Here is a 26,334-nt window from a genome sequence, read left to right as displayed (position 1 = left end):
CCACAGTGGCATCTTCCTGACTGGTCCACCATGGTCCTGAAGAGAGTTTCCCCCTTCCCTCTCCTATGTATACCTACATCTCTGCCATGCTCCCTAAACACTGCAGTCCCTCAAGAAATGTTTGTTAAATCATAATAAACACTTTTACCATGATTTTCCTTTTCTCCCTCTGTTCATTTAGCCACTTTCTCCCTCTTTCTGAATGTAAACAGGAATACAAGCACATTGCTTGGCTAGTGGGAATAAAGCAAGCAATTTGTTGCTTGGGGGCTGAGGGCAGTAGCAATTGAAGGATGGAAGTGGCCACTTTTGCATCTGCTCTTGCCAAGAGAATCTGCCGTGTTTCCATACCAACAATGGTAAAATGGCAATGCTGGATCCAGGCAACTGGAGAGGTCATAGCAAAGCATGGAAGCCTTAGAACAAGTAATTTTTTTTCCTCCCTGCTTTCAGAAACTAATCCTACCATGCACAAACTCTGAAACTGGGTCCAGATGATACAAGAGACCCACAGGGATAAGATTTTGCCATGGCTGCTTGTGCTGTGTGTACCTGCCCACTGATTCCTCAGCAGCACAGCTTGGACAATCTTGCTTCCTTCTAGTTTAAGCTACAACAGCTGCTATCTGTCTTAGTCTTTTACCAAGTTTTAACAAATTTCCTTCCAATTTAAGTTGCCTCTCCTGCTGCCTTGTGGAATGTCAGCTGTGCACCTGATAAGTTGTCTTTTACTTCGGTGAACATTAAACATAAATGTTTGTACATATTATTTGTATTTAAACTTTTAAGGCAAGTGTTCTTTCTGCTTGCAACTTTCTTCTAGACCAGTTACTGTCCCCTGACTAACAGAGCCACCAGTACTGAATAAGGCGCTCCAGGTGAGGTCTAGCTTGGCCTCTAGTAGTGCAGTGTTCTTGTAGTATTTTCTATATCCCTGTATGTATATTTTGTGCACACCTCAAATAGACTGGTCAGCTGTTTGTTTAAACAGGTGTTTCTTCTGTTCTTAGATTCCCATTTCTGTTTAATGACTGTATTAGCATATTGGAGTTGAATAGCAAGGTTCTTGTATGCTTATTCCACAATCTGTTTTACTAAGGATTATTGTGCCAACAACTAGAATTGTGCTGTAAGGAGAAGCTGGATGCTCCAAATCTTAACTTTTTAAATAACTCACTGGGTATCTATGGACAGACAGTATTCTCTTGGCCAACGTTTCTAATCTGTAGTAGTAGAATAAAAGTTATTTTATTTTCCAGGTGACTGGCTAAAAATTTGAGTGGAATCAAGCCTCTTTGCACATTGAATCTGTTACTGAAATTAGTTATGTTCTATAGAATTTCACACGGAGCAACATCTGAAATTCTCTTCCCTATTGAATTGTTAAGTACATTTGAAGGGAATCAGGTTGCCCTTAACTACAGTCTATGATTATACCTGTTATATTTTGTTGATAGAGCAACTTTCATATTTTTATTAATTTTTATATACTGATTTGGGCAAAGCAATTTAAAAATGCCAACACAATAAAAATAAGGGCATTACAATAACAAGCATTTTAAGAACCATAGAATTTGAAAGGCTAATTACAGTGATGACTTCACATCCTTTCTAAAAATCAAGAGAGGAGGCATTCTTGAGGGAATGGATCATACTGTTTGGAAGTGAAACAGTAGAAAACCCTTCCATGAATGCCCAACAAAATAGCTTTTAAACACTCTTCACAGGTAACTGCATGCAGAGTGCATTGCAATAGTCTAAACATAATGTGACTAAGACTTGCCAGGTATTGGTGAAGTGGCATACCAGCTTACCTTCTAGTAATTCTTTTCTGTTTATGGACTGAAAAAGGCTTCCCCACCTCTCCTTCTCAACTTGGACCTGTAAGGCTTGTGATCTTATGGTGAGTCTTCAGATGAACAAATCAGGAGGTATATGTGGTGTGAACTTTAGTACAGAGCTGATCTCTTTTGGGATTGTGAGTAGGAATAAGCTGCTCCACCGCACCCATGTCTTCTCCTGACATTCATGCACTGGACAGCAAATTTGCATTTAATGGCTGTAGGCTGTTGTATGTCATGATTTTGTAGTGCACAGGCCATAGGGATAGACAGCATGCAGATGTCAGGTGGGGTAAGAGCAAATGAATATGATCCAAGTCTGCTATCATGTGAACAGTTTAAATATTTGTACAGGACCAGTATTTTTTTCAGCTTTCAGTGTTAATTATGACATGTTATTTCCAATTCCTTCCTCTCTGTGAGAAAGGCTACCTTTAAATTCTCTCATTTTCAATAGGTTGCAGACACTTAATGTTTTCTCTTTTCATTTTTTCTGTCTGTTTTGCATGTGTAGGAAAGCATAGGAAGACTGGAAGGGATGTGGCGATTAAAGTCATTGATAAGATGAGATTCCCTACAAAACAGGAAAGTCAACTGCGCAATGAAGTAGCCATTTTGCAGGTACAAAGATTATTTGAATCTGTTTCTTATATCAAATAAATTGATTTATTCTTGCCACCTTGTAGGTTGGCCGAACAGTTCGAGGCTCAAATTCTACATAGTGACTATTTGAAAGAAGGCTATGTTATCATAGTCTGGAATACATAGTGTCTATTTGATCATTACTCATATGGGTAGGAACAAATTCTTGGTACCTGTTTTTACATTTGTATTTTCAATACTCCTGTTAAGTAACCTCTTGTACTGCACAGAAAATCCATAAAAGAACTACTGTGTATATAGTGTATCTATAAATATTGCTAGGGATTACACCACCACCACCACCATTTCTGTATTGCCCATAGCTGAAGCTCTCAAGTGCTTTTAGAACAATAAAGCATGCGTACTATCTTGACAAAACTGTTTCTTTGTGAAATAAATGTTCCTTGACTTGTACTACATATGTTGTTCATGTCAGTATTAAATATTTTCCTAGAATTTGCACCATCCTGGGATTGTAAACCTGGAATGTATGTTTGAAACTCCAGAAAGAGTTTTTGTTGTGATGGAAAAACTTCATGGTGATATGTTGGAAATGATTCTCTCCAGTGAAAAAAGCCGGCTTCCAGAAAGAATTACCAAGTTCATGGTCACCCAGGTGGGTCTGCTGTTTGTAATGGCTGGTGTATTCTTATTCTCTGCCACCTTCTGTTTATATGAAAGAAGCATTTAATATAATGAAGGGCATTCTTTGCCTTAGCCGAGTTTAATCATGTGTGTTTTTCCAAAGGCATTTGACCTGATTTGAGCAGGGTATATATACTGCACTTTTGAATTGTTTCCAAAAGATATGTGTAAATCATAATGTGCTAAGAATCTCAGACACAACAATGCTTCTGCTGCACTTCAGAATGGTTGATGTAAATAAGTTTTCACCAACAGACTCATCTATAGGAAAAATACGTGTGCCATAAGAGAGAGATATAAGCCTTGATTGCTTAATTGCATATTCTTTGGGGATGGCAAGAGATTGAGATTTCTCTTTATTACAGCTGCAAAACATCTCCCACAAATAACTGGTTGAATACTGAACTCAGCCTCTTGTAAAATTTGGTTAGTGTTCCCTGCCCCCATTCTCATCCCTACCCCCTGCTGTTCATTCTTTAAAGAGAGAAGGGGCAGAACTTTGGAAACACTTCTAAAGATCTTGCACTTGGTTTTAGGCAAACCTGGACTACATTATAATTCCATTCACTTTTTTGGTCTGATCCTTTATTACTTACAGGAATCTGAAAAAAGCTTGTTTCTTTTTTGTTAATAGATACTTGTTGCTTTGAGGAATTTACACTTTAAGAATATAGTGCACTGTGATTTAAAACCTGAAAATGTACTCTTAGCATCAGCAGAGCCTTTTCCTCAGGTGGGTAAAGAATGAATAGTAATTTTGATGGCTGTACATTTTGTTAGAGATTTTGGAGAAGCTGTTACTGAAACCTGTATTCTTGTATATTTAGTAACATTTTAAACTTTTTAGAATTTCCAATATTTGTCAGCATCTCAATAAACTGTTAGCATGAATCATTTCTTATGGTTAACCTGGATGTAACTGTAGCATTTAAGATGTCTGAAGCTGTGGTTTAGTGTTATGAGAATGAGTTAGTCTCCCCCATAGCTTATATATACTTTCCTCTTTTCCTTTGCTGTTGCCATGAAGAGGAGACTGGAAGCTTTCCCTTTTATCTTTGATTACTCATAGTTTACTGTGCTATCCAAACTGTAAACTGAGATTGATATTAATCACAGTTACTGGAAACAAACCAGCTTCACACACACCAGCTTCAAATTTGATTTGTTTTCACTTTCCATGGTTAAGATCGGAGTTTGGCTGTATTTGAATGAAATGGCACACTCTGTGTGAGGCTAGCCTTGTTTTCTTAATGCTATGCTATGGTTCAGCGTTATGTTTGAACCAGCCCAGTGTCACATCAAACCATTTGGTATTGATAAGTAGTGTAGACTGTATTGTGCTGTTTTTCTAGTGAGCATTTCTTGTAAAATAGTTCTACAACTCCCTACACCTACTTAAACTTAAAAGCTATCACAGCTATGCATCTTTTAGACATTGGAATTTGTATGTTGAGTGCATAATAATGTAACCAGAGATTGTTTGTTCTACAGGTGAAGCTGTGTGATTTTGGTTTTGCACGCATTATTGGTGAGAAGTCTTTCAGGAGGTCTGTGGTGGGAACCCCAGCTTATCTTGCCCCAGAGGTGCTTAGGAGTAAGGGCTACAATAGATCTTTGGATATGTGGTCAGTGGGAGTCATCATCTATGTGAGCCTCAGTGGTACATTTCCATTTAATGAAGATGAAGACATAAATGACCAGATCCAAAATGCAGCATTTATGTATCCACCAAATCCCTGGAAGGAAATATCTAGTGAAGGTAAGCTCCATAAGGAGACTTGGGATTCAAGTCTTGGTCTGTTTTATTTTCTGGAGAATAACATTTTAGTATCTTAGAAAATAAGCCATAGCATTTAAGATCTAAGGGACCTGGGAACAATAAAGTGAGTTAGCAGGAGAAAGTGTTGTTATTAGGGTGTATCCTAAGTTGGCTGTGTGTTAGTGGGATTTATCTCTAGTTTGATGGAAAGTTAGTGGATCCTGAAACAAAGAACAGATCAGCAGAACCCATCCAAGGGAGTTCTGTGATCTGCTCTAATCTGGAAATGAGTATTGCTGTTTGTTTCTGGGGTTGGTTCGTTCCACTAGCTTCTAGTTTTGCTAGCACTTTCCTTCACTGATGTAAGACCTTCTGTGGGAATGCCGTGGGAGTATCAGAATACTATCCACTGGGAATCCATGTAATTGAGCAAGTGGAGGATGCCTTCTACTTCAAGAATAGTGGCCTCATTTGGCGGCTGGTATGCTCTAGGGACTGTGATAGTATGAGATGATATATTCAGGGTTTTCCCAACTGTAGGTGGGAGAGACCCAAGGTACTGGTGAAGATCCAGTTGCCGTCATCAGCCCTGAATCCGCTGAGAAAGATCTCTTAGTTGCAGTATTTTCACTTGGTGCAATGCACCTAACATGCTTCTTAATACACAACCCTTTCCAAATTGTTTTTGTTTGCTCTAGAGTTACAGTGTACTTGGTACTGCATGTAGCCTGACCTTCCCCAGAAGGGGAACATTGCTTGTGTTTCAAGTATGTTTATGTAATGTTTTAGCTATCACTGGTGGTGTATATGAATTGTCAATTTGGAATTCATTATTTAGGCCAACTGTCTATATCTTGCATCAAATATAGACTTCCAGGCATAGTAAACTGGTCTTGAAGGGAATAACTAAAAAACAGTTGGAATGGTAAGTATCAGCTTGTATGGAAAGCATCTGAACTTAGGAAACAGCCTGTTCCTACACATTTAGTCATGCAATTCAACTTCATTAAGACCAGTCTTGCTGTTGATATCAGAGTAGGATAGTTTGCACACTTACTGTCTGTCGACGCATTTTTGAGTGTTCTTTTGTCTCTTGAATACTTTGTTTCCTAAGTCACTCTTCTAGACCTAAAACTATTGTTTTCTGTTAGAAGTATTATTGTGGGTGAAAGAAAAAATAAAATATTTATTCTGGTTACTTTTTCTCTTTCTTCCTTTTCCAGCTATTGATTTAATAAACAATTTGCTTCAAGTGAAGATGAGAAAACGTTACAGTGTTGACAAATCACTTAGTCACCCTTGGTTACAGGTACATTTAATGCACACCAGTTTTGCTGTGTTATGTTAGCAATCCAATTAGGTGAATCATAATCTGACTGAAATAGTTAAGAACACTTTTACACTTGAGACCTTGGAAGCTTTTTATACAGTGTTTCTCTTTGAATCAGTTAGAGGAATACTCTAAAGAGCATTACAATTTCAGTTGGGTGAGCCAATGCACTGGATCATTTAAGATGCTATGGTATACATGTCTGTATGCTACTGCTTGCTGAGACACTTGGGATAGAATGGTTAAAACCTGAAACTACCTCTACCTACCTTTTCTCTATGTATTTGTTGCTCTGACAAATCTCCTGAATCTGTTCTGCTAAACATGTGGGATACTCTCTAGCTCATTCCATATAGCTTAGAGCTCTGTGTCTACCATGCTACGTTCTACGAGGGGCTGTTGTACTATGCCTTACACTCTGGTTAGTGACTTAGAGGTCTCCCATCTCTATTGTGAATAGCTTAATTATGGACACAGCACTTGTAAAAGAGCTTCAGTGATCTGGATGGAGGTTTTTTTTTTAACCCCTTCCCTATTTTTACACTGTGCACACCCTTCAGATCATTCTTGTTCTCTTGGTTTTGGAACTCAGCTGAAAAGGGGGCAAAAAATACCAGGGTAAAACTGTGAGGGGAAGGGCTGAATTTGCAGAAGAGACCCAAGTGCCTTCATTAGTGTTACAAGGAAAACATGGGATTTTGAAACCTCTTGACAATTTCTTCATCCTTTTGGACTCAGCTTGTCTCAGAATGAAGAGCTAATTGTATTGTCACAAATAGAGGAAACAAAGAAAATGAATATTTTGTGATATCAGAAGGTGATACACATGATGAAGCATTTCTGTAACATAAAAATGACTATAACATATTGCTCCCTTTTCAGTGAGTCACAGCAGGTGGGAAATTTGTACGTACTTCCCTCTAAGGTTGGCCCTAAGAATATGAAGACAGTAGGCATTATAGCCTGGATGATCCTTTAATGTAATCTTTGTATACAAGTAAGCTATTACACTGGTGCATGCAGATTACTCAGAAGCAGTAGCAGGATCAGGGGTGGGATGGGGGACAGGATTCTCATCCTCAACTTAGTCCTGTAAGGCAACATAGGATGTTGTTATAGGCAAATTACTGCTCCCTTAAACTTATTTCCTTCAGTATTTTTTTCTCTAGAAACTATTCAACTAAACTTTTCCTCTTTTAGGATTATCAAACTTGGCTTGACCTTCGAGAGTTTGAAACTCGCATTGGAGAGCGTTACATTACCCATGAGAGTGATGATGCTCGCTGGGAAGAACATGCAGATGAACATAACCTTGTATACCCGAAACATTTCATTATGGCACCCAATCCAGATGATATGGAAGAAGACCCATAATCATTTGCGAGGGAAAGGCACTTAAATTAAAGCAATACCAATATTTTGTTGAAGTGCGTGTTGCTCTCTGCTCTTCAGGTGATTCAGTGTACAAAGCAATGAAGGATCCTGCATCAGTTTGTGGATGAACTAGATGATCTGGAAAGTATCTCCACCTCTAGTTTCTATGACGATGAATGTGATCCGGCACTGGGTTAAAAGCCATGAAGTATTTGTGTAACATTGCCTTACTGGTACATCACAGTGATGTTACTGACAGATGAAGTGCACAGAGACTTGATGTTTGTGAATTTTCCAAGTATTTTGTGATTTATACAATAACAAAACAATTTTAATGGTTTTCTAGTTCCTATCTATTAAGCCATAGAATACTATTTTCTGGTATTTAGATCTATTAGGAAGCTGTAAAGAAACCTCAACTATATAACATGACCAAATAATACAAAATGCTTGATTTTTAAAATCCATACAAAATGCTGGTAGAGTATTTATTTGCTAAAACAATAACCATGAAAGAAGCCCATAATGTTGATTGGGATGGTTCAAGATTTGACTGTTAGGCTCCTCAGCTTAATTACAGCAGTCTCTTGATATATGGAAATCTTTACTAGTAAAAGTATTTCAGATTCCTGTTGAATATAGACATGCTGTTTTAGCCCTTTCAGTTGTATTAGAACAATAGACATATGCTGGGTTATTACTGTGTGGCAGATGTTAGTGTGACTTTTGTGTCTATAAAGGGCTTTGTATCTTTCGTCTGAGGGCCAGGACCCAAAGATGTGATCTGCATGTTATCAGAAGGGAATGCTTCACTTGTCACACCAATTCCTTTGGCTAAATGCAAGTTGTTTAGTTTGAAACACAACAGCTTGTGTCTTCTGCAGTGGGAACTGCTGTGCCAAACACAGTAAGTTGAAGCTCCAGCTACACATAAATCTTTCTTGCATGCAGATATCACATCTTTGTCCAGCCAAGTAGTGTAGAGTGCATGTGTAAGATCTGGGTAGTTTAACCTTCCATGGTGAAAGTCTATTTGTAGTGGGAAGTTTAAAGTAGTAGTTTATAATGAATACCCCTGTGAAGAAATGCTTCTGTTTGTTCACTTTTGGTTTGGGGGATTGACCTGTTTACAAGCAGTCTGACATAAAAGAAGCTTTCAGTTTTAAAAGAATATGGTTAGGGATTAATCTTTATTTAATTTTCAGTTAATTCAAGTAACTTTAGAGGAGGCCATAGTGCAATATCCCATAATGTCTCTAGTCTCACAGAAGGAGAGGCAGTCATTTTATCTTGCCATGTGACTTTCTAGGTTTGGAGTGTGGAGAGGGGTTTCTTTTCTTCCCTTTTGCTTCTTTTAAACCATGGTCTCTCAAACTACAGCCCACGGGCCAGATCCAGCCCTCCATGCCCGTTTTACCGGCCTGCCCCAGAGGTTTTGCACTTGCTCGCGCAGAGATCGTTTTGGACTCGGAGAAAATGATCTCCGCACAAGCAAGCCACTGCTTTGCCCTGCGCGCCCTTCCATTTGCCGCGTGCGCGCCCCCACCCCCCCTTGCTGCGTGTGCATGTCCCGCCCCTGCCCCTCACTGGCCCGTGTCCCCCCCCCCCGCCGCCGGCACCTTTCAACTGGCCCCTTGTTGAAAAAGTTTGAGGACCCGTTTTAAACCTTGGATATCAGCATAATTACTAGCAGCACTTCTCTTTATTGACTACCGGTGATTACAGGGTGGGGGCTGTGGCATGAACTTTGCCTCATGCTTAGTGGTTTTGCAGGACCTGACAAATCCTGCTCATAAACTAGGAAGGGGCAATTGGATATAATGCCTTTCTATGGGCCACTTCCCACCCTTTCATTGTTGGTGGATCTAGAGAGCAAATGCACTCCTGCATACATTCTGAGGCTCTTTGGCAGGCGGAATTCTTGTACCCATCTTGAGGGATGCTGTAGACAGCAGGTTGCCACTATGTGAATGGAATGCTGGGCTGGATGGCCCAGTGGTCTGATCTAGCAGGGCTTTTCTTATGTTCTAATTTAGTTGCATTGAAAGAGAAGTTAGGAGAAAGGAAAGGATGAGAAGAGAGGCTGCCTCTGCTGCTCACTCTCTCACAGATCCATCTGAATGGCACTCATCTGAATGGGACTCATCCATCTGAATGGGACTTGATACAGTTCCCTGCCCCTTCTTTCCTGCCAGTGGATCTGCTTGTCAGAGCCTTTTGTGTAATGCACACAAGTCTTAATTGCAGATAAGGAGATGCAAATTGGCAATCACTCTTTAGTCTAATGGATAGAAACAGTTCTACTTTATTTTATGGATTAAATGGAATTAACATGACCAATTACAGAATTTAACAAGGAATCAACAAAAACACATAAAGGGCCCAAGTCATTGCTTATTCTGTGACTAGAGTGTAAGTTACTTGTCACCAGCTGCATTAGCAGTCCTTCAATGGGACTTTTCAGCCTGTTTGTTCTGTCATGTTGCTTCTGCTTTTCTTCTTCCTTTCTGTTGTCTGTTTACACTCCTCCTCTTTCAGGTCTGCCATTAGCATCTTCACTGCCAGCAGCATCTGTGTCACCAACTAACATATTCAGTACTTTGCTCTTTCCCTACATGTTATACTCTCTCCCCACTTGTCCTGGCTTCTATATTGTCACAAGACAGAAGGCATTACACTTACAAGCATTTGTGAGTTACAACTATGTAAAGAGGAGGGCAAGAACTAAGCAGAACAAGGATTGGCTATCTTGAAGACAGCACATCTTTTCTTCAGCAAGGAATGTTCTTGTGCATACGTAGCCTCAGTTGGATTAGACCAACGGATGCTTTGGACTAGAGAAATTATTGATCATTTCTGTAGTCCAAATTTCTAACCAGACACCTTGTGAGAAGTAATAGAACTAGCAATTCCCTTCAGGGGCAAAGCTCTAGACAAATAAAGCTTCAACTGTACAGTTAAATCATAATGGATTGTAGAAGAGGATGCATAAATTAAACCAAGATATTCTTGAGTGGTGCATAATGTGCTATGACACTTGTCCTATGAAATGCAGAGTCACATATCCAAAAGCATTTATCTAGCTTATCCTGACCTCTGGAGATGAGAAGGTTAATATGCATACTGAGTTCAGAGGTATTTTGTGCTCATAAGCAGCCTCTATGTGGGTGAATTATGTTAATAAGCGTGGATGTAACTTACTGTGTCTGAATATATTCACATATTATCACCACTTTGCTATGGTCTACAGTCAGATCCTATAAAAGTCTTGTAGAAATAAGCTCATTGAGTTCAGTGGAGCTTACTTCCAGGTATGTATATATAGGACTGGAGTCCGAGAATGTTAAGGGACAATTGAAAACTTCTTCAAATGTCAGTGAAATTAAATTTGGCTCAGTATATTTTCCACATTAAAGTACAACAGTTTGTAATGGATTATTGGAAAACAAATTCTCTTAGGAAGTTCCTATTTCCAGATGAATGTGGTCTGTAATTCAAAGGAGTTTATGAATCAGCATAAACAAATGGAGCTTTCTCTGAATTTTTCACTGAACTGCTTTTCCAGCAGAAGAGTCACAGCTTTTTGTGGCTGCTATATTAGGAAATGATATATGGATTATGCTGCATTGTAGCAGAATGTTTGCGTAACTCACTGATATTTATAGTGGGCCCACAAGAAGTATTGGTCTAATCCTGGCTGCATATGTTTTATAGCTTTTGAGCACAATCCTATGCAAGCTTAGGCAGAAGAAAGGCCTACATCTCTCAGTGTGCCCCAGTCAGCATGGCTAACTGGAAGTGGTAGGTCTAATGTTAAACCTGTGTAGGACTGTACCTTTTGGAAGTGAGCTGTATCCTTGCAATTCCTTCTGTGTTTGCCATCATATTCTGATATACTTCTTAGTACTTTGAGTAAAACCTATTTTTTATTTTACTAGACTAACGCTCAGTTTTATGTGTTAGTCACTCCCATGGTAATCCTGTATTTTACATGGTAATGTATTAAACTACCACTTCTTTGTGGAGAGCAACCCACATGATTTCGCATTTTCATACTGACACATGCTGACCATGAGGTGTTAAGAAAATGGGCCTATAAACTCTTGTAAACTGGTCAGTGGAGTACAGGCAGACATTCATCCTTTTCTTGCAGTTTGGCTTCACTTTCACATGTGGGTTGTAAAAACTTAGAAATAGAAGTTATTTCAAGGAATTCAATTCTACAAGGAATGAGTTAGGCTCTTCTAGAAGGTTATCCTGGTAGAAGGAACATGAAATTACCAACAAACTTACTCAATGTGAAACCTAAAAAATACTCTCAGTGGTATTTGTCTCTTACTAGGTAATTGTAGTTGTATTGTCATCTACTACTTGACTTTTCCCACAACAGATGCTAGAGGCTATTCTCTCAGTACAGAGAAATTATCCACAGCAGAAATGAAGATGATGCAGATGGAGTTAAAATGACTGGAAGAAACTACCAATGTTGGACCTCAGTCTAAAAGATACAGTCAGAACTTTGTATTTATAGGGTAGGCTTGCACATTAAAGTGGATATTTGAGCAAAACTGTAAGTACAGCCAGAGCAAAATGTTTCTTCTAGAAGTGAATGTGTCTATAGGTATTCCATTGGTTTTTTTTCATTGTTCTTTGTACACATAGCCAGCAAAAGAATAGGATCGAATCTTGTTCCCAATTTATTCATTAACTTTGCTTTTCCCTATGTCTACCTAGAAATGATATTCAGTGAGTTCAATGGGGCTTAATTTCAGGTATGTGCATGTACAAGACACAGCTTTAAGATCAGTGTCAGTATAGAATAGCCATATTTAAATAACAAGTCAAGAGGGTACAGTGTAAGTTATGTTTCCTGGATTAAATTTAGCTTGCAGGAAACCTGCTGAGGCTGCAGAAGAGAAATAACTGGAATGTTTCTACTCTGTAATCACTGTTGCACACACTTTACAAACCGTAATAAACATGCATTGCTTTCACTCTTGCTTTCCTATGAATGCCTACAATACTATTAAAATCAAAGCTTTAAGTCACAAAGGTTGGCATTAATCATTTGCTCCAGATTTAACTTGTACCCAGTGTTGCATTATCATTAATCTTTGTTTTTGAGTTAAGTTGCATTCATTGAAGAAATAGTGCTGTACCAATGCTAGAAAATATTCATGTAAAACTTGTAGCCTCAAAAAGACACTGTCAAGTACTTTTTTATATTTTTATATGTCCCATTGTTTGTAAATATCCTCTAAGCTTGAAAATAAATTTTATTTCCCTATCATGTGTATTCCTTTTCTCCGTCATACCATCTGCAGTTCTAACTTTGGTAAATGTCTCAATCCCTTATATAAGCATAGCTATGATTATAAAAGTAACATGGCTGCAAGAGGATTTTATAATTCCACTGTACTGCAGTTATTAGCACTAGTTATTTGCAGAGAATTGATTGATTTTAACCAGTGTTAAAATCAGTCCTTGCTTGTCTAATGTTTTATGGCCCTCGTTATTCCATGAGGTTTTTCAGGCCACAGTACTGCAGTGACACAGCCTACAACTGCCTGAAATGCCTTTTCTATTGGACCCCATACCTTTCGGTTTGCTCTGCCATAATCTAGGTTTCCCTTACTTGTCTCCAACCTGCTCTACTTCCTCTGACCTCTGTCTAGAAATGTGCCTACCTTCAATGTCTACTCTGACCTTAGGGGCTGTATGAGTCTTTAATCCCAAAGTGATTACTTTACTTGTGCTCTGAGCACTGGGAATACCCATTGGTGTTAATCATTTCAGCACAAGTACATCATCATTTAGGTTATATTGCAGGTCTGCCTTCTAGTTACTGCAATTCTTTGTAGCTAAGTACAGACACCTCTTGATGAGGAAGCAAGCATGAGACATAACTTATACCCATTATTATAGTTACTGCATTTCATAAACCAGAAACACACACATTACACCAAACCAGCAAAGAGCCCTTTAATATAAGATAGTGCAGTCACACACATTTTTTCAGTATTAAGTGAACAAGAGGTGAAGATGGCTTCAGAAAGACTGGATGGAAAAATCCATATTTTTATATTCAGGCTGTGTGTTACTATGAGTTATTGGGTATCTGGCATGACAAGTCACATTCTGCACCCTTGTTTCCATAATGGATTATTGCTACAGGATGCCTGTAGCAATAGTCGCATTTAGGGTTCACTTCCACACAAGTTCACCGAAGCCAGCAACAGGTGCTGAAGATGATGCTGAATGACTCGAGTTTGTTACCTGCTCTGAAGCTGCAAGCCTGTGATGAGGCACAATGGCAAAAAAATTGAAGCGCCCTCCCATTTTATCTAGGTCCATCAGCATTTCATAACTTCGGAGCAGCTGACTGCGAACACTTGGATCACTAGCATTCTGCAATAGTACCTAAAAGGAAAGAAAATCACACTATTTTAAACTGTAGTATTAACTACTTCACCCATTTGTATGTATAGAATCAGTTCATTACTTTCTAGTTATTTCTATCCCAGCAGTTACTCATAACCTTCTCAACCAGTGAGTCTCTGAAGGCATTCTGTTCCAGTTATGTTACATTCCTGTTCTGTCTCCCGAATATGGTGCACCGGAATTAAAATTAATTGGAGTTTCTGTTGCAATGGGACTTAAACTTGTTAACACACAACTCATCCATGTTTAGGGAAAAAAAGGACTACAACTCCCATGCTGGTTGGGGAATGCTGGGAATTGCAGGATAATTTTAGTCTACACATACATAAAAGTATGCTCTTAAGGAACCTAGATCGCTGCAATTCACTGAAATCAGCTTTTACATGAATATTAGATCAAACAGTGGCCCCTACCTGCAGTCTTATATCAATGCCCATATTTTTCAAAAAATCTTGTTGTGCTACAGGACCCAGTGTGGCTACTCTTTCCTGTGCCATTCTTCGCAGATAACTGAAGTCAACATCTGCTGTAAGGTCTGCTGTTCCTGGGGACAGTAACACATCATGAAGTTTATGACCACGGAATCCCTGAAAATAGGAAGAATAAAACCCTTTACTTTGCTAGCGGAGGTGAAATAGCTGTTTATGTTGTAGCCAGATAAAGAGTTTGTTCTATGTATACAATGAGATTTAAAAAACAAAACCCCTGATTACATGCCTTAAGCTATTGTTCAGCTACTTTCCACTATTTCTTTTAAGAAATGCTACATTTCTTTGGATAGTGTGCGACATATTTGGGTATTAGTTATTTCCCAATAGCTGCCAAAGGAAAGCACCTATCAGCAATTTTCTTCTGTCACTATTTTTTCAACAGTTTCTGCAGGTACTCAAACTTGTCCTGAAGGACACCTGCAAGACTCAGCTTACCCTGAAAGTATCTGTTTTGGTTCCATCATGACCATAATCTACAATCAGTGCAGCTCCTCCATTCTTTTCAATATTATGGGCCAACTTTTGGATGATGACCCCAGCATCAGGACACACTTCCACATGATTTCTGGATTCTTCCCTCTAAAACATAATTCCAGATTTCAACAAACAATTATGCTAAGTATAGGGGCTGAAGTTGTCTCCTTCCCTAAAAGGAATGATCTCAATAAATGTAACATCTTATACAAAGGACAGCCATGTTCTCATCATGCTATAGCCTTTGATTGGTTTAGCATTTAGTACAACAGAAATGTACGTCACAGAATTCCCTGGAGAAAACTGCAGTAGTAAATATGTAAAATGCAAACATGTGACAAGCACTGCCTAAGAAAAGATATCTGGATTTTCCAATGACATAATCATTGTGAATTTGTTGTTCAATAAACAAACAAAACTTGCATAGAAAACTTGTCAGACTAAACTAGGATAAAGATGGTAACAGATGTACTGTTTTAGGTAATTCATATTGAGCATTTTGATTAAAACAGGAAGATAAGATGATGAAGAACATTCTAGGAAAACCTTCCTCCCTCCCTCCCTTCATTTTGTCAAGGACAACATGGCTTAAAGTTTTTCTGCTGGAACATGAGGCCTGTTTCCCTCCTGTCCTAAAATTAAACATGAACATTGTATTATCTGTTCTAGATTGCAATGTACAACAACTGCATAAATGGATAGTATTAGATAAAATGCAGAGCTAAATTTGTTTAAAACAGCGATGACAACTTAAGCTAAGAGCATTATGAAAAGTGGCAGGCATCTCAAAATGCGTAACACTTTGGTTCACTTTGACACAACTATAAGGCAGGGTTAGAGGGCTTATGACTCCAACCTGTCAAGGCAGAGTACCTGGTTCATGCATACACCACAGATGAAAGGTGTGTGGGTTTGCTTAACTGCTCTTGGATTCAGAATAAGTAGTGTGCTGCCTCAATCACATATGGCTGCATGTGAAATAGGCCAATGGATATATTAGGTTAACAGAGAAATTTATATAGCTGGGAAATACTATCACATGATCATAAACTTACATGTATGAAGGCTTCTGTAGCAGGAGTAGAAGATGGTGCAAGGACAAATCGCAGTTTATCAGGCGTTTCTGGATCAATGTCAACCAACACCTCACGCCACCCTTTTTCTGTTTTCTGTTCATTTTAAATACAGTTAGACTGATGCAGATTTACCCTTGAGCATAATTTTGTTCAGATAACAGACAAAAAGAAGGCCTTCTAATAATTAATTCTTCTATCATTCATTCAAAGTTTTTAAAAATGCAACTTACGTTTTGATTTGCTAATCAGCAGCACTGCACATTTTCCTGCTGAACCACTCAGTATCCTTGCCAGCAATAAAACTTTATATGTCAACACAAGTGTAACTACATAATTAACAGGAGGAAGAAGTGAAAATTCGGTCCTGGAAGTACTGAGTGTTCAGGTCACTAGGTAGATGATAGCATTTATTATGCAAAATCTGACTCTCAAATGTTTATGCGATGACTACTCCCACTTTCAGAAGAAATCCATAATTAGGATGCATGCACGGCATCAGTACTACACTCTTCTTTGACAGAGTCAAATGTAGAACTGAAAATAATACATAAAATGATGCTGCTTTGAGTTGTTTAAAGAGAAAAAAGTGGGGTATAAATCCAATAAATGAATAAATAAATCTTATGTGACAACCTTCCATAACTCCATGCATTGAGATGTGACTTGCTATGGGGTATTTCAGGGCTGTTCCCTCTCTGTACCCTAATCTAGTGAAAAATTAGTGTTCTTACTGATACAGCTTTTGGGCTCAACTCGACTACTGAGTTTCCAGAGAACTGAAAAACTATGTCCATAAGATGCTAGGACTCAACATGTTCCTTGCAAAATACTGTTTAACTGCATTAGTTACTTGGTGTGCCTACATAACCTGTTCTTTTCATTCCTTGGGATAAATACTCTACTTTATAATTGACAAGTTACTCTTTTCCACATCAGTACCAAAGGTATTAGAAATCCATAGTACCCCATAGATCTACAAAACTCCTTTAGAAATTTGGCTTTTTTTCCCTATAAACTTCTATGACCTAGCAAGATTTTTTTCCATCATAACTATCCTTTTGTGAAATTCTTATTAATTCAGATTTTGGAATCACTGCAACCCCACTGCATCTGCAAATGCTTGCAAGGAATCTGAACCTTCATCTCAGTAAGCGTCCAGACTAAATGTGAATTCTCAAAGGCCTTCAGATGAGAACTTTGCTCTGTTCACAGAAAAATATTTGCAAATGTATTGAGGGTTGTTAGGCATCTCTGTAAAAACTAGCCATGCCAAGAAGCACAAAAGGCCACGCTAGGCCAGGCAAGCCTGTGATTATGGATGGAATATACACATTGATAAATTTCTTACCTGCGTGTCACTAGTCACAGAACCAAGAAAACCCTGACTGGCTGGAAGTCTGAAAAACCAACCACCTAATTTTCCCTGCAGTTTCTTGCACACAAGCAGATCCAGAGTTGTCAATAGTGGCTTGCTTGGTATTCAAGATTTGATACATTATGTAACAAAGGAAGGGCAGTGACTCTCCTTTCTTAAATGCATAAAGCAGCAATCCCACACCAGAATTCCAAGCCTGGGATCATTATTTATTGTAATAAACTAAAGGTGTTATGAATACCTGTAACTGGAAGGTTTGTACATACATGATCGAATGCTGGCTTTTCTCTTTTTTATATATATGTATGTGACATTGACCACTTATATGCCTATATACCAATGATAGAGAACACCCCAAATTTCTCCCTAGTATGCCTGGGTCTTGAGTTGATCAAATCTTGGGTTGAGTCTAGAGACAGTCAACTTGCTTGGGAAGCTGAAACGGGCAACTTTAGGATAAGTAGGACCTGCCACTGCTGTCATCTTTGGTTGACAACAAACATAACATTTTCCCAGCTTTAGGAGGACTCTACACTGTGATCTCTCTCTCCACCCCTTCCTGTCCTTTCAAACCCTGTGGAAAAAACTATGGCAGCTTCTTTCTGATGCTGGAAAAGAGACCTCAGATGGTCTTGTAGAAATCACAAACAGCATTCTGGAGGGCAGGGAAAGGAGGAGAAAATCGAGGCTGCAAAATGCTTTACTGTGTAGCCTCTACAGCCCTGCTCCTAACTTGGCAGCACAACTTCTCTAGCCAGAGGCACAACTTAGAGGAAAAACATTAAAAGAGGCAACAATTGGCAGAGAAGAGAACATTGTCTTTGTGCTCACAGGCCTTATCTCTGCTGGCAGGAGCCTGACGGGGCATAGGAAGAGGATGATGATGGGATATTTGGAAGCCTCCAAGAGTGAAGGCTTTCATTTCACCGGCAGCAGTCCAATACAATTGTGCTGTAAGTCAGATTTGTTTGGGAGATTTCTTTTACCAGAGTGAAATGTGTCAGTGCTATCTCACATATGGTTGTTCTCTTCACTTGGTTGTATTTGTTATCTTTCTATAACACGCGTTCCTTAAACAAAGTCAAACGGCAGCTTGCAATCATACCTGAAATTTATGTATAGGTAGAGCATCAAGAAATTCATTTGCTAAATAAAAACTATTGCCTAGGGAAAAAACAAAGTGTCAGTCAAATTCCAACAATAAAAATTAACAATTTCCATATCTGTATTTATTTGTTTGTTATACTGTTATCCCGCCCATAAGCTGAAACTCTCTGGGCAGATAAAACAATTTAAAATATAAAATACAGCATAAAATGTGCTATAAAATTTGAATAATTAAAACTACAGTATAAAATAAAAGTTAGAACTAGAGTAAAACCCAGTGGCAGTTGAAAAAATTAAAATACAACGTGGATATCCAAAATCTTTGCTTGGAACTATTGTAAGAGCCATCAATCTGAATTAGACTGTGGGGCTTGTGATTACCATTTCATTTAATGTGACTGCGTTCTAGTCTTTTCTGCTGAAGAGGTCTACTTTGCCATACACCCTGAGCACTTTCAATGAGAGGTTATAAACTATAGCGTAGTATGAATGAATTCTGCCAATCATCCTAAGGAAATCTCTGCAAAGTGTATGCACCAATGAAGAAATCACAGTACATCAATGTATAGGTTTCAAAGTAAGTCACTGCTGAACTTTAACTACTACTTGTAGCTGTAGTGGGCGACCCGCCCCCCCCCCCATGCTTGTCTACCATCCGGCTTGATCAGTTGACATAATAATCCTGTTAGAATTATTCTGTGTAGATACCTTCTCCCATCACGTTTAATTTGCTCTGCACGGTGCAACACGTCTGAGGAATCCCCATGTGTTGCACCAGCTTCAGCAACAAGTTAGCACGTTTAGCTCTATGTTGGGTTGTATCCTTTGTCTTTCTTGCTGATAGATGCCATTGCCTTGGCAAAGTATGCAGAGCCTTATCTGGTATATTAAGCTAACATGTTTATCAGCTTTTCTGCTAGCTGAACAGTATTCGGTTTCACACTACTGCTCCAGATCTAGATCACTGCAAGCACTGCAGACGGTGCTCTACTACAAGTAGTACTCCCATGGAGTATCTCTTTCCCACCAGATGTGACTCACACTGTCAGAAGAAAAGGCACTTTGAAGGAGATATATAATGATATATCTCCCATGTCGAAAAGGTGACCACAGATAATCCACTAACAAACATGCAATTAGTGCAAGGATTTTCATCTGTACTTCGACTGCTAGAAGCCTGGTTATTACTCCAAGGTTGGAAAGCCCCAGGCCAGGAGCCAAATCGAGCCCTCCAGGGGTTCCGGAAAGGCCTCAACCCTTTCCTCCAACCACTGCCCATTTGTTGGTTTCCTGGCTTCTGTGCCCTTTTTCTTCTTATTCCAAAATCCTCTCCTAAGGCTTAGTTACTGCCAGTAAGAGCTTTATGCTAAAAACAGGTTAGTTATTTTTGTACTTTTTTGTATTCTGGCACTATTTTGCCTTTAGTCCCACCCACTCTGACTTCAGTATTGGCTGCCAATGGAAGGTGGCACCCAGAAGCTTCTTCAAAGTTTAATGCGGCCCACAGGCTGAGAGAGGTTCTCCCACTGGGTTTATATCCTTAGCAGGGCTAGACTCTGCGGAAGCCTGTCTGTGTGTGCCAACAGGATTGGCCTGACAGAGATGCAAGTCCATATGATACTAGGGATAGTATAAGCTTGTGATGTTTCTCACAGTCACAAAATAAAGAACTACTGTACTATTCTGTTCATCTTGTGAAAAACTGCAATTTTCATTTGCATTCAAGATAGTCCCATTCATATTAAAAAGCTTCCAGCAGAACCACTTCTAGAATTATCTTCCCTATGACCACTGTTCCCAAATTGCAAAACTGTTCTTAATCCTAAGAAAAGTGTAAATGAATGTTGAGCATATAATTAAATCAGCACAAAAACAGAAAAACCTTACCCAGAGGCACATCATTCAAATCTCGATACCAGAAAATTGGCAGTTTGGTCTTAGTAACTCCTTGCATGTAAGCAGATGGTCCCTCTTGTAATTCTATCTTTTCTTCTGTCAGCACTGATGCTTGAATCTCACTTAATTTGGGACTGACCTCCACCAAATGCACAGAAATGTTGCATTTACTAAGTAAAGAGCCCAGCTGATTAAAAACCTGTAGACACAAGGCAGTACTGTTACAGCTAAAAATATATGTGCTAATTTTACTGCTGTAGACTGCACTTTGAAATAATGAACAATCTCTCAATTATTTAGATAAAATTATTTTACAAATGCAATTTGTGGCTCTTTTCAAATGCTTAAGATAACTGGTATCTCAGATACTTTGGTGGCATGATGAAAACCATGACTTTACCCCCAAATGGCAGGGATATATCATTTGACTAATTAGCACAAACTGGAACATAAGAACTGCTGAAAATAAAAAAGATAAAGGCAAACTCTCAAGACTACAACTGTGCTGCGCTATATGAAAATTATCTGGGTAGTGTAGCTGGTGGGATATATAGAAACCTAGGTGTTTTAGCCTGCACTTTAAAAAGCATGCACATTAAACATGTTTCTAGTCCACAGTATGGTGAGAAAAAGGCTTTGCTTACTTACCCGTAAAATATCACTGGTAAGGCTACCTCTACCTGGCCCCAACTCTACCAGCTGAATTTTTTTTGGTTTTCCAGTGGCCATCCATTCACTAATAAACCAAATGCCTATTAACTGAAAAAACGAAGAGGTATATAGGTATATGCATTTTATGAGGCTTTTTTTAAAAATACAAGCAATTGGAGTACCAAGGCTGTTGTTCTGTACACACTGAAGCAATTTAAGCATCACTGAAATAAACAGTTAAGTGTGTACAGCACTGTAGTCAATATGTTGGACCCAAATTATTTATCCTAATAAATTTTTACTAGGGTCTAGAAAGTACAGTCTAAAAAGAACCCAGCTTAACTTCCAGATCTAGTACAAAGTATCAGATTTAAGGATTAATTCAACACTACTTTAGTAGACATCTGTTTGTACAATGCAGGATTCCCTCCTCTCCCATGCTGTCTAGTCCCCCCCTCTCACATCTGGTGTGGCCCTCAAATCTGTTCTGGTATGTCCTCCAACCATCTAGAGTAGAGGACACATGGGGGCCAGTAGGAGAGAGAAGGGATTTGATGCACCAGCATTTCACTGGTGGAAAACTATTGCAGGATACAACCCTTTTAGTAAATAATAATAATAAATTTAAATGAGCATGATGTTTTTCCACAGAGGTGTGCAATACTGGCCTACAATAGCAGTACAATAACATGAATGCATGTCAAAGGATCATTACAAAACACTGTACTACTAACTCATTTCAGAACATTATAGAGCAATCCAAAGACAATATTTCATTTCAATAACATGAGCAATACAGCATCTCAAATACATTACAATATAGACAGTATCTATCAAAAACCACAAAAAGGATATTATTTAAGTATGCAGAGTTATCAGATTTAAAAGAGACATTTTTGTTTGTAACCTGAACATTTGGAAATAGCACTGGAAACCTCAAAACAAGATTGTGACATATGTTGGTACTTAAAAGGGCCAGTGCACAAACCTTGACAGGATAAAGGTCAAGTACAGGATCTTATGGGTTGTGCTCCTGATAGAGGGCTCCGTATTCAGAGGGCAAAGCACGCTAGGATACAAGGTGGCTGAAGGCCATTCAGCTTTCATTTATCCATTTAAAGCACAACAGTAGACTGGCTTTGAAGCTTGTCTAGCTGGCTTATTTTTCAGAGAACTGGAGGGGCCACGGGAGACTCCCTGTCCTGGCTTCTCCTCTCTTTACTCACCAGCTTAGCTCCAACATCTCCGTAGTGGTCACGTAAGAGTTCCTATGAGAAGCTTTCCATGGCGGCTGAGAGGAGAGAACAGGGATCCACAATTGGACTGCCTTCTCCACACTTGTGGAGCTATCTACAGGGTTAGAGGAGGAGGAGGAGAGCATCCAATGGTGCCTCTGATGCTGCTGAAGTCACAGGACTACTCTCTTAAATAGTAATGCCATAAAATGTTTGTCTCTTATCAGGAATCACATGGCCAAATGCTCATAATGCATGTCATCATATACTTCGAGAAATAACCATACTTAAAAATATTACCTCTCCAAAGATCTGACTTATTTCAGGTGAAGTAACAAAATCTCCTTTTTCTCCTAGCATGTCACGGTGCATATAGTATCCCTACAGAAAAAGAAGGAAGTCATCATTGTATGTCCCACTTACTATGTGTTATACTTCCTATTCCACTAAAATTCCCAATCCTTGATTATATTTGCTTCCTAGTCTTCTTTGATTCTGCAGTGAAAACAAGCAAATAACCTTTTGAAAAAGAATGAAAAATATTCTTACTGCGACATAATTTCTCAGACAAGAACTGGAGTTCAAGTGTATGCAACTGCAGATTTACTGATATGGTAAAAACAAGGTGTACATTCACTTCAGCTAAGAAACTGCATGCAAAGTGGGCCGAGGAGGAAGAATCCTAATGACAGGGGACACATGCAGTGGACTGAGGAGGTGTGACCTGACACAAGGAGGGTGCAAGAGACACACAGCCAAGACAAAGAAAGACTAAACAAATCTTACTGAGGGTCTATGCTTAGGAGAAGCTATTTATGCAAGCAGAAAGGAGTGAGCAAGTAAATGAGCAAGGGACTATAGGAGGCTTGGAAACTGTAAGCCCCCCAAAACAAGGCCACAGTGGAGCCCATTTTGCACACCAACTCTTTGGTTTGCACATCTTGGTTTGCACAAATGCACACCTTTACTACAAAAACTGTATAGCATCAATGGAAATCTTATTTTGTGCAAGTTGATTTATATTCTCAGATGAATTCTTCAAGGTGAGACTATAGTGAGGTCCATCAAATATGGTAAAAAGTTAAACTAGATAACAGAGCAGACATGTATTAGTCTCTTACAGGGTTTTCTTTGCAAATGCTAGTTTAAATGCAGGGGCTAATGGAGGACAGGTGGATAATTTATTATTATTTGTTTGTTACATATACATCCTGCCTTTTTTCCCATCAAGGCAGCTTACATGATTCTCCTACTCTTCTCACTCTTATCCCCACAACAACAACCCTGTGAGATAGTTTGGGCTGAGAGTCTGTGACTGGCCCAAAGTCACCCAGTTAGCTCTAACCCTAACAGCAATAACAGCAATAAAGAAGACCACTGGAGGACTGTTAACATCTGTTGCATATTTGAGTAGCTGCAGAGAAATGAACATATACAGATGTTTCCAGAAATGCTTCTGGCAAGATATCAATTTAGTTATGGGTAGAAAAGCTTTCTTTTGTAAAAGGAGCAGTTCATTGGAGCTTCCTTATGCAAAGCCTATCTGCAAGCTTTGGGCTATTCCCAGAAGTACTAAATCTTCATTGTGCAACTGGTTGTGCATGGCTGATCACCACTGGCATTGCCCTTTGAATAACAGAAAAATATAAATTAGGCCTCCAGTCCTACAAAGCAATTTGTATCACACAAATCTAGCATGGGTGCTGTACATACCTTCACAGGATTAGTTAAAACTTCTCGCATATATTCAGCAACTGTAATGGGACCAGTTGACTTAATTTTCATTGTGAGATGTTTCAGCATTGGAGTCACTGGGCTGTTTTCTGCTGCTTTGCTTTCTGATCTAAAGCAATGATACCTTAATACAGAAGAACAACCTGTGTGAAAGCAGAAGATTAACCATTTTCAAATTGTGCATCTAAAGTAGTCTCTCTTGAAGGGGCTTATGCAGCCAAGTTCTGAGGAAGTATACAAAAACTAATAATTATTAGACAGTATAATTGTTAAAATGGAGTAATATTCAGCTTTTTAGAGAAATCCAAACATAGTCATATGATTTTGAGCATAATAATAATTTAAGCTCTAAGTTCAGTTCCTGCACTACCAGTTTGTTCCCAAATCTATTCAAAGTTTGGTTTTGAACTTCACGCATCTCAATTGCATAGATACTTTTGGTTTATCGGGTGGCATATGAAAGTTTTAAACAGTCTGGTTATTAGGATTACCTTTCTTCAAGCAAACCAGCCTGGCAATTAAGATCTTTACCAGAGGTACTTCACCAGGTGCTTCCCAAACTACCTTCTTAACCATATCACCTAGTGCCTTTTAGGTGCTGGGTATGGCCTGTTCTGTTCTCTTGGGATTTTAAGTGGCTCTTGATGTGCCTTTCAGGCTATTTCCCTTCTTTTTCTTGTCATTTTAATTGCCTTCTGGATTATTTTATTGCCTTCATGCTGCTTTTCATGTTTTTCTATTACTGTTTTGTTACGATACAGTCTCAAATACGTAAGTGTGGTGTAGCGGCTATAATGCTGGACCAGGACTTGGGAGACAGAGGTTCTAGTTCCCACTTAGCCAGGGGTGGCTTTGGGCCAGTCACAGCCTCTCAGCCCAACCTAGCTCACAGACTTGTTGTGAGAATAAAATGTAGAGAAGACCTTTGTAAGCTGCCTTTGGTTCCTTGCAAGAGAAAGAAAGACCCTTTTATTTAAAACTTATTTTAATTGCTAAAATTATTTGTATTTATAGGATTTTAAATTTTTTAGCCAAGATGCACCGGGTTTTTAAATATCATTTTATTGTTATATTGTTATTTATGTATTTTGTTTCTGTTGTGAGCCGCCCCGAGGCTTCACTGCGATGGGGGCGGCATAAAAATGTTTTAAATAAATAAATAAAATGTCAGGTAATGTACTAGTACAGTTGTAGAGAAAGTTTTTGGCTTTCATCCTAGGCACACTTACCAAGGGAAGCAAATTCACAGAAGTCAGTAAAACTTCAGCTGACTTCTTTCCCTCCTCTTTAATATTTTCAAAACTACAAGTTTGAACTAGCTGAACTGGTGTTTTGTGGTGCAAAATGTCTCTTCGCAAATTACAATCCCCAAAACTACCACCAGCATTGCTGGCCAGCTGGCCAGACCTACTAGTGACACCCAAAGCCCCTGGGTCCTATTTCTGATGCAGCCAGCCTCTTTCAAACATGTGAGCACTGAGGTCTTGTGATCCCAAACATCTGAAGGGCACCATGTTGGGATGAGGTTACTGTGAAGCCAGAAGGGAACAGGCAGCTCCGAGTGACAGCGGACTCCCGCCGCCCGCAACTCCTGGAGGCGATACTGACAGTTCTGCATTGCAGCCCGCGAATCACGTTCCCAGCGACGTATTTCTAAACGTATTCCAGAGGTGGAAGTAGACTCTGCGGCTGCACCCCTTAATCCCTAGCTCCGCGGCACGGCTAAGCCAGAGGCGTCTCGTTTCTCCTTCGTTCCAGGCCGCGGTTCTATCATTCAAACAAAAAGGTCGCTCTGCAAAAGGGAGACACTCCTAGTCCCGTTAACGACAGGAAAAGAGAGGAACGTGACCGCCAAAGTATGCAGAGCGCCTAGCTCGCGCTCACAAACCCCCCAGCCTACATCGCAAGCCTCTGCACTTACTGGGCAGTAAGCCCCCTGAAATTCACAGGCCTTACTTCGGAGTAAGGCAGGGCACGCCGGCGGACGCAGCGCCCCGCTCACATTACCATGGAGCCGCAGCAAGCGGGCCCTCCCCGCCACCAAGTGCGCGGCTTGCAGAAGGGATCGCCCCGGGCGCGCGAGCGGCATGCCGGCGCCGGCCGCAGTCCACGCCGGCCGCGCGTCTCGTCAGCCGGCTTGGCCCGGCCGCTGAATAGAGCAATTCCTCTGAAAATGCGCCAGGCAGCGCCACGGTCAGGACCGCGCCTCAACTAAGTTTTGCTGGTGCGGGAGGCGCGGGCCCGCTCCCTGCCCCTTCGTTTC

The 26,334-nt window shown here is 39.6% G+C and overlaps 2 protein-coding genes across 10 annotated transcripts in view; one reads left to right on the top strand and one right to left on the bottom strand.

Moving 5' to 3' along the window:
* Window positions 1–12,878, top strand: part of PRKD3 (protein kinase D3) — a 58,255-nt gene extending 45,377 nt beyond the window's left edge. For all 6 annotated transcript variants that reach the window (XM_044416919.1, XM_044456387.1, XM_044417165.1 and 3 more), the window contains 6 exons: window positions 2,356–2,462; window positions 2,938–3,099; window positions 3,763–3,861; window positions 4,620–4,887; window positions 6,111–6,196; window positions 7,418–12,878. In XM_044416919.1, the coding sequence (XP_044272854.1) occupies window positions 2,356–2,462; window positions 2,938–3,099; window positions 3,763–3,861; window positions 4,620–4,887; window positions 6,111–6,196; window positions 7,418–7,591 (896 nt within the window). In that variant the 3' untranslated portion in view covers window positions 7,592–12,878. The remainder of the gene's footprint in view (window positions 1–2,355; window positions 2,463–2,937; window positions 3,100–3,762; window positions 3,862–4,619; window positions 4,888–6,110; window positions 6,197–7,417) is intronic.
* Window positions 10,031–26,327, bottom strand: NDUFAF7 (NADH:ubiquinone oxidoreductase complex assembly factor 7). 4 transcript variants are annotated; one of them, XM_044417364.1, is made up of 11 exons: window positions 26,079–26,320; window positions 24,051–24,214; window positions 22,638–22,718; window positions 21,100–21,210; window positions 20,443–20,650; window positions 18,554–18,612; window positions 16,053–16,166; window positions 14,959–15,102; window positions 14,446–14,619; window positions 13,868–14,011; window positions 10,031–10,162 (listed from the first exon to the last, which is right to left on the bottom strand). In XM_044417364.1, exons 1-11 carry the CDS (start codon window positions 26,158–26,160, stop codon window positions 10,052–10,054), a joined length of 1,392 nt encoding a protein of 463 aa, XP_044273299.1. In that variant the 5' UTR covers window positions 26,161–26,320; the 3' UTR covers window positions 10,031–10,051. The 4 variants fall into 4 exon arrangements, 3 of the variants coding, with proteins under 3 accessions (XP_044273299.1, XP_044273382.1, XP_044273469.1); XM_044417447.1 differs by having other exon boundaries at window positions 26,074–26,318; XM_044417534.1 differs by lacking the exon at window positions 26,079–26,320 and adding an exon at window positions 25,993–26,034.
* Between the last annotated feature and the right edge of the window lie 7 nt (window positions 26,328–26,334).

This window comes from Varanus komodoensis, unplaced genomic scaffold (genome assembly GCF_004798865.1).
Source record: "Varanus komodoensis strain SLA01 unplaced genomic scaffold, ASM479886v1 scaffold1, whole genome shotgun sequence".
NCBI lineage: Eukaryota > Metazoa > Chordata > Lepidosauria > Squamata > Varanidae > Varanus > Varanus komodoensis.
The sequence above is the reverse complement of the archived record's forward strand: the minus strand, read 5'-3'. Positions and strand labels throughout refer to the sequence as shown.

Bases quoted from the DNA above. Each gene is read 5' to 3' on its own strand.
- NDUFAF7 (XM_044417364.1), bottom strand. From the start codon at position 26,160: ATGCCGCTCGCGCGCCCGGGGCGATCCCTTCTGCAAGCCGCGCACTTG. The intron at 21,211-22,637 runs GTAATATTTTTA...TCGTTTTTTCAG, and splicing joins TAAGTCAGATCTTTGGAGAG to TTAATAGGCATTTGGTTTAT. The intron at 14,620-14,958 runs GTAAGCTGAGTC...TCCTATTTTCAG, and splicing joins CCAAAACAGATACTTTCAGG to GGATTCCGTGGTCATAAACT.